Raw genomic sequence first — 10,520 nt, 5'->3', positions numbered from 1 at the left:
TTATGAGACATAATTTGATCTACAATGAGCGAGACATTGTTTGAAAATATTCCTAGAAATAGTATTTTTTTAAAGGAGGTTCCTTAACTGTTGGATCAAGCTTATATACTGTAGGTCACAATAATGACCGTACAGTTTGCGTTTTTTAATGGACTTATTTTTCCTTGTATTGGAATGTGCGCTCTCTCCATCATCAAGACCACCAGGAACGTTTTCGTCATCCATGCCCCCCCAAACAGGATGACCGACTCAGATCAGACCAAAGCTTTTAAATCAATCAAACCCAATTGTTGTTTTGAATAAACCATCAGTGCAGAAACACAGGTACCATTCCAAGTTGGATGTTGGGGGTTTAATACACAACAAGACCTCCAACTTTATTGATGAAAATTTTAAAAAAAGGACTGTACAGCAGATGTTTGAGTTATAAATGGACTTCACAACCCATAAACCCTTTTTTCCACCCGGTTGTGATAAACTAATGATCATTTTCCTTGGCTAGTTTCAGGCTGCGTCAAATTTGATTTGCAAATTAGCTAATGATCATTTTCCTTGGATAGTTTCAGGCTGCATCAAATTTGATTTGCAAAGTAGGCAGGCTTGTCAATAAACACTTTAAACATTTAGGCTACCGAACTACGTGAGGTAGCGTAGCAGTCTACGTATTAATCTACCAAGCATGTGTGGAACCTGGCTTCCCGTTTAGGAGCATAATTGAGGTTTAACAAATTGTATTGATAATGAACGAAATGTTTCAGTGCTAAATGGGTCTTATTAAAGCGGCATAAATATGATTAGTGACATTGAGAAAGTCACTAAGACTGTGAGAAAGTTTTGAAACAGGGAAATGGGTGATGGTGGCGCATGGAGTAGTGCAGTGCAGTGCGCTGGGGGCCACAAGGTTGGTGGTTCAAATCCCGGCTGCCACATGTGCCATGTCGAAGTGTCCCTGAGTAAGACACCTAACCCCTGATTGCTCCCCAGGCAGAAAATAAAATGCACGGGTTATAATGCAATGTAAGTCGCTTTGGATAAAAGCGTCAGCTAAATAACATGCAATGTAATGGAAAGACAAGAGGATAGCTGTTGGATGACCCGCTCTGTTTGAAGCACACTGACGCCTTTATGCTCCCAGTCACCGGACAACCGTCCAGAAAGGATCTGCTCAGCTGAGCACATCCATCTCTTTTTCCATGGCCTCAAAGTTATTCTCCAGGCTGTACGTGGCCCATTTGTTGAGCCTGCTGTACAGAGGCAGTCCTTTCCTTTCTCTGTAGAGGTAGATACCAGTCACCCTGTTCCAGTTGGTGCTGCAGATGGGACTGGCCCTCTGATGCTCAGCCAGCTGCTCCTTCTCCTCTGCCTCCAGAGCCACGAAGCCAAAGAAGCTTTTAACGTTCTCCGCAGCCAGTAGCCGGGCATGTACAGCCGCAGTGCGCTGGAAGAGGGTCCTTTCGTTAGACCGATACTGGGACCAGTAATCCTCCTGCTGGTAGCCAAGTGGAGAGGCGCAGCGCTTCAAGCACAGCATCAGGAACACCGTCAGGGACATTACTGCCACCAGCAGCCAGCCAAATAGCTGAAAGGATCAGAGATCATTCAGGTGAACACTATTTGCAGGTTCCGATAAAATGGATCAGGTACACGTTAGCTGGTTCATATGTATACTTTTGTCTAAACTTCCCCTCATAACATCCTTGCAAGAATCATATATGCTGGGATCAGTCATGTGATGCCGCTTGGCTCAAAGAAACTTTTCTTTATTATACCCATACTTACACAATTAAATAGGGATTATTATAACATTAATATATGTTGGAATATAGAAACCATTTCTCGTCACAATGTGAGGTTTCGGTAGTATACAGAGAACGCAATGAATTTGGCCACCTGCACTAATGACTGAGATGCTGCACAGAAACAGTAGGCAATATGCTTTAACCATAAATACTCCTAGCATGTAAGGTTGTAGGTGTGTTTTTATACAGAACCGGACAAGCTGTTTCCATATGCCTCTAGTGTGTAAGCTACACTGTAAAAAAAAGGTCAAATGACTAGCAGCAACGGCTGCCAAACAAAAAACATCAAATTAAGGACAAATAACTAGATTCAAATGAAGTGTGAAAAACTATAAAATTACAGGAATTTTACAGAGAAACACATTAATTTTATACATTTTCTCTGCACGAGCAAACACCCTCAATAAAGTGATATCACAAAAGTTTTTGCAGTAAAACAATATTATTTTACAGATTTGTCCTGTAGTAGCCAGCCAATCACAGGGCTATCACAGACAAAAACAACCATTCACACCCACACACCTACAGGAAATTTAGAGTGACCAATTAACTTGGGGAGAACTGTGGTGGAGTCGTATAGGACCTTTTTACTGTGAGGCTGCAGTGCTAACCACCATACCATTGTGCCGCCAACATATATATATGTATATACATATATATATTTAGATATGTACACAATACCCTCTATTAAAGGTGTTTCATTGTAATACTACAGGAAAAATCTATAAAATAAATGTGTTTCTCTGTAAAATTGTTATGGGAAAGTCCTGTAAATGTATGGTTTTCGCACGTTATTTGATTTTAGTTATTTTACCTTAATTTTACGTGTTTTGTTTGGCAGCCGCTGCTGCCAGTCATTTGGCCGTTATTATACATGATTTGAATGTAATTTAAGAAAACAGTCAAATGAGAAAAACATTTAATTTGTCATTATTAGCATAGCACTTAAATTTACATTTGGGTTTTGCACATAATTTAAAAAAACAGAAAAATGACTGTAAAAATGTAGTTATTTTCCATAGCAATATGATCTTTTTTCACAGTGTAAGCTAAGCTAACGGAGTCCTGTGCATACATACTTTAAGATTTATTTTTGGCTTCACTGTTTTTTGTAAAGCAAATAAATTAAATAAAAGTTTTCATGGCACGGGTTTCAATTGATATTGAACATCTGTAATAGCTGCACTAAACCGATGTCAATGGACTGTCCAGTGAGAACACAAATCAAAGACTTTACCTGGGATTCATATTTCAATCGTCGCTCAACTTCGCCACAGAAGCTTTGCAGTTCTGTTGGAACACTGTCTCGACATGGGAAGTTAGCCATTACTTTCAACCCTCGAGCTAAAGGGAAGCCCTCCAGGGTGCCGGGGTCGACAAACTCGCTGAGGGCACACATGTAAGCCTGGCCCTGAAGCAAAGAGAAAACCACCCACGTTATTGGAGCCACCAGACTCCGACCGACGATGGTTCCCAAGAGAGCGAAGGCAGAGGCTCCAGACAGCTTTCGGCAACTTCGGAGGCGACACTCAGACACCAGGTCCCACGTGCTCTTGTTCATCATTATTCCTACCAGAAAAAAGGCCAGCGCCGGTACACCTATGGCAGCGAGGCCGTAAAGGTAATTCCTCCCAGACGAACAAGGACATTCAAAAGCAAAAACGTTGAATGCGGTCTGGCTGGCCACAGTGCCCAGAGCAATCAGACCGTTGAAGATCATCACATCTTTACTCTTGAAGAAGAGGGCCACAAACTTAAAGTTTTCTGTGACGAGTGCTGCAGCTGCCATGTTTGGATGTTGGGTGTTGATAACTGATGATAACACCGAAGAGCTGTGAGTTTGGTTTACAGGAATGTTGCGCTGCAGACAGAGAAAGAAATGAACTATTTTTTGTTTTCAAAGTAGCACAATGGAATGGATTATTATTGTAGTGTGAATGTTTTGTGAGGAATGGATTCACTTAAGTTTAGGGACGCAAACACAAATATGGTCCCAAAAAAAAGAGGTAATTGAAGCCCTCGCCCCGCGGCAAATATTCATATATTTACATTGCCACCAACCCCGCGAAATCCCCGACCCACCCCTGTTACGTTGACTTTGCATATTATGCCATTGACGCGCTTTAAGTTTGTTCATTCAAAATGCTCGCACACCTTGGACAACTTCACTCGAACAGACGTGTGTGTCATGTGACTCTCAACAACCGCTGGCGCGGCTGGCTGCTCTTTTCTCTGCATCGACTCGGCTTATTTACTTTTGCTCCGCGCTCATCTCCGCAACCCAGTGAGTGACGTAATAATCACGCGACACAACGAATCAAAATTATTATCAGACCCTCCCCCTCCTTAAAAAAAACTCTTTGGATCTGCAAGATTCACTCAAGTCACCCAAACTGACGTGAAAAAAGCGAGAGGTGCCGAAAAGTGTGCTGTCTGCATCCCTGTAAGTTGCAGAAAATAAGTCAAACACTGAAGTCATACTTACTCAATCAAAAAAGAAGTCAGAAACTCAGGGAAACGGACTTAAATTAATGTTTTGTTTAAATGTTTTTTAATAAATCCTGCCACTTCATTGAAAGCAAAGAAAATCATGCAAACTCACGCTCTGCCAGTGTCCTGAGGCTGGACATGTGACTCAGACTTTTTAATCCAACAGCAAAGATTGTTAAAAAATTTCCAAAAACAAAATCAACTTAATACATAAGACTGGAAAGAGAGGTTGCTGCTTTGAAACTGTTAGCAGTCCAGGCACCAGTGATGACTCAGTCAGGAACTGCCCTCCGGTTTCCTCCTCAATGGAACAAAATGTCGTCTATAAATGAAAACATGTGTTGCTCACAGCGCCATATTAAAGAAAAAAACAGGGCAAACCAGGAAATGGGACGCTGCTCCAAATGACCAGTCTAGCTTAACTAAACAGCTCGACTAGTACTCGAATGCCTAGATAAAATAACCTACAGGCAATTCTAACTATTTTAAAAAAGTTCTTACCCTTCGTCCTTATTTTGAAAAAATCTCAAAAGATCAAGTTTCCTTTCCTGTTTTTATTGTGTTTGCATAAAAAAAAAGAAATCCTAGCGCTGCCGTTTTGAGGGAAAGTTTTTAATACTACTGAATGAAAGGAAAATTATAAAATATTACTGTACAAACATTGGTTACACACAAGTCAGAACTGCCTACCACCATGCAGTAGAGAAACACAATTAGCTGTGAGAAGCACTGACAACACACAAGAGCTTGAACAAAAAACACTGACAAATGGAACAGAAGCTAACTCCATGGCAAAATCTACTTTGGTATCCGCTATTTGGCTTGTTACTGTATATTTATTTGTAAATTACTTAAAAGGCTGCGAGAATTTAGGAAACGTAGCAAACTAGAGCCACTCACTAATTGCCCAGCTGTAGATGTGCGGGAGTTCACACTGGATGGCTTACATCAGATAACACTTAGTGGATTTAGATACCAATCCTATTACTTTTTGCAAACAGAGACGTTTTCTTTCACAATTCTTTCTGAAAGTTGTCTGGCTTAGCTGTGGATGTTTAGTCTTGATCCTCCAATTTGTCAGCCTTCTGTTTATTTTCTTACCCAACAAAAATACTGGTAAAATATAGCCTCACTTTAAAAAAGTTAATGTTAGCTAACTAATTTGCCAATTTATAGATGCAGCTGCATCATAAATCATCAATCATTTGCTTTTAGCCGCAAGAAGCTTATTGCTCCCTTGCATTAAGGCAGTGTTACTTTTGGCAGCTATTTTTGATTTAATCTTAGCCTTTTAGACGAAAATGCATATTTTAGTCACTTTAATCCTTCTTAGTTTTAGTCTAGGTGTCAACGAAAACTAATTAAACTCATTTTCTCCCTTCTAAGGCCAAGGGACCCCCTGCATAATAGTCTAGCTTGCAGTACTTAAGTAGTCCGTTATGGTGCGTTTTCACCGAGCGGTACGGTACGGTGGCCGAGACGGTTTAACGGCGTCCTCTCAAGATGTGCTGCGTGAACTGGTTGAAGTGCGCGTGTCTCCAAACGCTGGCTCACTGTCACCAGAGAACGGAGCAGCCAGGTCCACATGAACATCTCTGCTGGCCGACCAGCCCCGAGCTGTGAAACGGGTCTTCATCTCCACACACATGGGTCTCTGGCTTTATCCTTTTAACAGTTAGCTAAACTGAGCCAGCGGAGCTAAAGCAAGGAAGCCACGCTCACACCCGCCCACGTGTAAAATAGTCGCGGTCCGTAGGACCACCGCTGTCCCCACAGTGACCGAGCGGGACCGAGCGGTCCGGGTTCGTGGATGACACTTAACCGCCGTACGGGGGGTTACTTTGTCCATGTCTGTGCATGCGAGGGGAACAAAGTATTGTGACTTCGTCACCACCAACATTTTCGTCTCGTCTCGGTAACGATATTTAGAATAGATTTAGTCGGTTTTCGTCTCGTCTTAGTCATGGGAAAAAGGTCGTTAACGAACCATTTGTCCCAGTTTCCGTCAACAAAATGAACACTGCATTAAGGAGAGTTGGTTTATATTACATATCTTTACAGGGTGACGGTGGGTGCAGTGCAGTCCTTAGGGCTGCACACTACTCCTACTGTGTGGGACGTTAAAAATGTAAAACTGGGTTACAAATACAATGCAAGACGCTTTGGATAAAAGCGTCAGCTAAATCACATGTCATTTAATGTGATAACTTCATAATGTTGTTTTTTAAGTGCCCCTTCAAAGCAGTCTAAAAGTTTATTTAGCACTTTTTATTTAGAGTCATAGTGTTATTTGATTCCATAAGGCCATTTGCATGTTTCCATCAATCTGTGAACCACCATATGTAAACTAGTGAGGCAGTCAAATTACTTTGGCCCAGACAGTGCCTATTGATTTTAGAAGTGAAAAACACATAATAAAGCCAAATACCTAAATCGTGACATAAAGGAACTAATTTCATAGATCAATCAGTTAACCATTGTAATAAAATGCCTTCTGAGGGAATGATTCACTCCTGTGAGGATCTCTGTGGCAGCTACAGTAGCTCAATGACAGTTGCAAGATGAAGTTCATTGTTCGGAATCATCAGTCATCATAGTCAGTGGATCTTGGACCTTATATCTGTTGGACTTTAATAAAACCTACTACTGCAAAGCCCTTATGGATCGGCCCGGGAAATGTCAGACTTGAAAAAGCTTCACTTTGGTGAAGGAAAGATATCGCACAGCTATTACTCCTAATACACTGGTAGGTGACCAAAGTGCAACGTCACAGAGAAAGGGACAGATGAGGATGAGACAAAGGGTGAGCGAGCACACATGTAGGTCCTTTTACTCTACACACAATGATTAAACACACCCAACATTCATTTGCAAATGTTTTGTTTTGTGATCATGTGACCCTTTTGAATTTTTCAATGCTGTAGTGAGTATCTCACAGCAACATTGAACGTTACACATCTGGTATTCTCTTGTCTTGACTTGCTTTTGTTGTTATCCACATTTTGGCTCTCCAAAACCTCTTACAACCCATATATGTAGATCAGGGTAAGAACAAATGAAAAGAACGCCCATGATTTCTGACCCTGACCCCCCCCCTGCAGCTTTACACATCAGAGTACAAGGTCTTTCCTCTACGGTCCTCCCAGGTAACACACGTTTGGGGCCTGTGGGCTATCCTGGTGACATCCAGCTCAGGTTTACTGTGGTACCACTTGTCGAGCAGCTGGTCCACCTGTTCCTGCTTGGAGATCCCGTAGAGTCTCTCCTCCCTCTCTTCCCACTCCCACTCCCCTTTGGTGTTGGCGACGAACAACGGGTGGGGAAGACGCAGCACCGCGTCCTCCCGCATGTCCTCAAAGAACTGTACCACACACTTGCGGGCGAAGTCGCGGGCGTGCAGGACACAGGTCTCATTGAAGAGCTTCTGCTCCACGTCGAGGTAGTTGCTCCAGTAGCGTGTCTGCAGGGATGTGGCTTGGTTGTCGAAATAGGGCTTGACGAAGCGTCCCACTGCTCCCAATACGATCAAGAAGAGGAGGATGGACCAGCCGACTGCCTAGACAGAGCGAGGAAGGTTAGCAAACACAGAGGGAACAAAAGCACCAGATGTTCATAATAAGCCTAATCTGGTACTTCGATTTAAGTTGTAAATCGGCTTATTTGATGAAATTGCACATTATTGTTTCTTTTTCTTTTGGGTTTGTATCCTTATGGTTGAAATGCTTGTATCTAAAGCGAATTAAAATAAGTGGGTCAGCTAAATAACATCTAATGTAATATCACTGACTCATTGAGGTCATCACATGAAAAGTACAGGTTTGGGTGTATGCACACTATGGTCGTAACAGCTTACTTGTGAATAGCAACGAACGTAACGGGAAACAGCTTTGCGGAAAGAACTGTTCCTGAAGATAATGTCCTCCTTGCAGGGCACTTTGGCCATGACTTTAATCACATCCAGACCTGTATTGTTGGGCAAACCTGAAAAAGCATACATGATACATCAAACAATAACAGGAACAGTTTAGAATGCATTGAATATATATATTTTCTATGAAGGGTTTGGAAATACCTGAGAAGGGTGCAGGGTCTACACTAACACTGAAGGCACAGATGAAGATCTTTCCATCCATCAAACTGACCAGTATCCACACCATCGGGGCCAGCATGGCCCTCTGCAGCATGGCTGAGAACAGGTATCTGCAAAGGCCCATTGAACAAGTTTTCATGCTCATACTTTTCACAGCTTGATCCTTTAACATAGCATTAGCACCATGTGCAGGAAAAGTACAGTCATAGTAATCAAATGCATAACAAGGATAGATCTTAGATTGCAATCTTCGAGGCAGAGTTGTTCAGTGCTCAGTGATGTGTCCTATGACTAGATGAAAGGGAATCACTTTATTTAGTTAACAAATTACGTAAATCAGCGCAGAGTCAAATAAAGTTAATAATCTATTACATGTCATTTAGCTGACGCTTTCATCCACAGCGCCTTACAATAAGTGCATTTCAACCATAAGGATACAAACTCAGAACTAAAAAGTGCAATTTCATTAAATAAGCAGATTTACAACTTGCTGCAGTTTGCAAAAAGACTTTGCTAGCGTCTGTAGGTCACGGTCCGCAGTCCACATTTTAATGCATTTACTCGCAAGGCATTGTGTGCAGATTTTAAAATGTGTTGTACATATCATTTTAGGAACCAGTTATTGTGGGTTGTCAGGACTCTCCCTCTCAGTCTGAATAAGGATAAGCAAGCAAGAGGATGGAAAGCTGTGGGCTACTCACTTTGTGCATTCCCATGAGCAACTGGAGATGTGTGCCTAACAGGTACAGGTACGACCAGATTGTTTCACAAGTTCACAGTTTACGAGCATGTTAAGATAATTCAAAGTGTAGTCATGGTCCAACAATAGCCTGTGGTTTTTAAGATTTGGTCAATCCAGGAGAAACAGTCAGTGGCAAGAAAAGGAGGCAGAGTGCAGTTTGTTTGACACTAAATAGCAAATGGACAGTACTTAAGAGCTTTTCGAGTGAGTAAATACAGAATGAATACGGTTTTAGTATTTAGTAAAAAAAAAAGTCAATCTGGCCTCACTTAACCACAGCAGGATTTTTGGATCTTTCCCCGATGGGTCTCATCCACTCGTCCATCATGACATCTGTATGTCGGTTGACCAGGACCCCGACAAAGAACAGTATAACAGGCGGGACGATCATCACTCCCAGAGAGTACAGTTTGTTGTACTGAGGAAGGCACGGGCAGTTAAAGTCAAAGCTGGTGTAGAGCTTGACACTGACTAAGGCCAGGACAATGCAGATTCCATTGGAGATGGACTCAGAGTTGGACTGAAAGTACTGCAGGACTAACTTCATACGCTCCATGGTTTAAATATACTGGTCACAATATCCAGCAATGTGATCCAACTCCTGCCGCTCTGGTTTTTAGTGCAACCAGTGATGAAAACAGTTCCAGTTGTAATTGACATCAGTGAAAAAATATAATTTCTGAAGAAAATCTGTCCGCTTATGCTCCCAATGTGAACTTCTCCTTTGTGAAGTGGTCTTCAAATCAACAAGTAGCAGTCCCAGAGCTCTCGGTTGATGTCTGACTGAGAGTCCTGTAGTGATCTGGGGAGAGTTCGAGTGCATGAATAGAGAAGGGTGGGTGAGAGCGCTTTGAGGCCACACCCTGACTCCCAGCAGCAGAGCCTGTAGGGCCGGATAGTACCCGACATTAAACAAAACCTCAGAAGCACATTGGACGGTCACAACGTCACGCACTCCTACCGTAGCCCTTTATTAGTGTCAAAGGCCCTCCTTTATGGTATGATCTGTCAAGAGACAAGCAGTTACATTGTAAAAACACCAAAGCTTGGAAAAAAAAAAAGATTTTTAATGTGCGCCATACCAGTGTCGGATTTCTTCACTATTTAGCATTCCAGTGTTAATAGTCCCCTTCAACCATGAGATCCATCTATTTGTGCATGAATGGTTGATAATCTAGTTGTGAAAACTGCTTATGTCGGAAAAGACAGATACGACTAGTTTAACAAAACTAGCTGTCACTAAGAGCGAACTGTGAATACTTATACAGCTACTAAAGGAGCGCGCACACACCTCTTCTCACTAAGGTTTAGTGAGGCCTCTTACTAGGTCTCACTAAGAGGTCCCAAATTAGGTTCAGTGCATTTGTGACGAAAAAGACATTACAACTGCGAACATGGA

The 10,520-nt window shown here is 42.1% G+C and overlaps 2 protein-coding genes across 3 annotated transcripts; both read right to left on the bottom strand.

Moving 5' to 3' along the window:
* Positions 1 to 183: 183 nt before the first annotated feature.
* LOC119214256 (calcium homeostasis modulator protein 2-like) lies at positions 184 to 4,580 on the bottom strand. 2 transcript variants are annotated; one of them, XM_037465915.2, is made up of 3 exons: positions 4,402 to 4,580; positions 3,037 to 3,660; positions 184 to 1,579 (listed from the first exon to the last, which is right to left on the bottom strand). In XM_037465915.2, the coding sequence occupies exons 2-3, from the start codon at positions 3,586 to 3,588 to the stop codon at positions 1,166 to 1,168; spliced, it is 966 nt and encodes a 321-aa protein (XP_037321812.2). In that variant the 5' UTR covers positions 3,589 to 3,660; positions 4,402 to 4,580; the 3' UTR covers positions 184 to 1,165. The 2 variants fall into 2 exon arrangements, with proteins under 2 accessions (XP_037321812.2, XP_037321811.2); XM_037465914.2 differs by lacking the exon at positions 4,402 to 4,580 and adding an exon at positions 3,954 to 4,075.
* A 2,386-nt stretch (positions 4,581 to 6,966) lies between these two features.
* Positions 6,967 to 10,409, bottom strand: calhm3 (calcium homeostasis modulator 3). The gene is made up of 4 exons (XM_037466438.2): positions 9,391 to 10,409; positions 8,362 to 8,489; positions 8,143 to 8,270; positions 6,967 to 7,845 (listed from the first exon to the last, which is right to left on the bottom strand). Exons 1-4 carry the CDS (start codon positions 9,675 to 9,677, stop codon positions 7,393 to 7,395), a joined length of 996 nt encoding a protein of 331 aa, XP_037322335.1. The 5' UTR covers positions 9,678 to 10,409; the 3' UTR covers positions 6,967 to 7,392.
* Between the last annotated feature and the right edge of the window lie 111 nt (positions 10,410 to 10,520).

This window comes from Pungitius pungitius, chromosome 13 (genome assembly GCF_949316345.1).
Source record: "Pungitius pungitius chromosome 13, fPunPun2.1, whole genome shotgun sequence".
Taxonomy (NCBI): domain Eukaryota; kingdom Metazoa; phylum Chordata; class Actinopteri; order Perciformes; family Gasterosteidae; genus Pungitius; species Pungitius pungitius.
This window is presented reverse-complemented; position numbering and strand designations above follow the sequence as displayed.

What these genes read in the sequence shown, in the direction of transcription:
- calhm3 (XM_037466438.2), bottom strand. Translation starts at nt 9,677, where the DNA reads ATGGAGCGTATGAAGTTAGTCCTGCAGTACTTTCAGTCCAACTCTGAG. An exon ending in AAAAATCCTGCTGTGGTTAA is followed by an intron (nt 8,490 to 9,390) that starts GTGAGGCCAGAT and finishes GGGCCTTTGCAG; the next exon opens with ATACCTGTTCTCAGCCATGC. An exon ending in ACGTTCGTTGCTATTCACAA is followed by an intron (nt 7,846 to 8,142) that starts GTAAGCTGTTAC and finishes CGCTCTGTCTAG; the next exon opens with GCAGTCGGCTGGTCCATCCT.
- LOC119214256 (XM_037465914.2), bottom strand. Translation starts at nt 4,037, where the DNA reads ATGCAGAGAAAAGAGCAGCCAGCCGCGCCAGCGGTTGTTGAGAGTCAC. An exon ending in TTCGAGTGAAGTTGTCCAAG is followed by an intron (nt 3,661 to 3,953) that starts GTGTGCGAGCAT and finishes CTCTGTCTGCAG; the next exon opens with CGCAACATTCCTGTAAACCA. An exon ending in GATTGAAATATGAATCCCAG is followed by an intron (nt 1,580 to 3,036) that starts GTAAAGTCTTTG and finishes TGATCCTTTCAG; the next exon opens with CTATTTGGCTGGCTGCTGGT.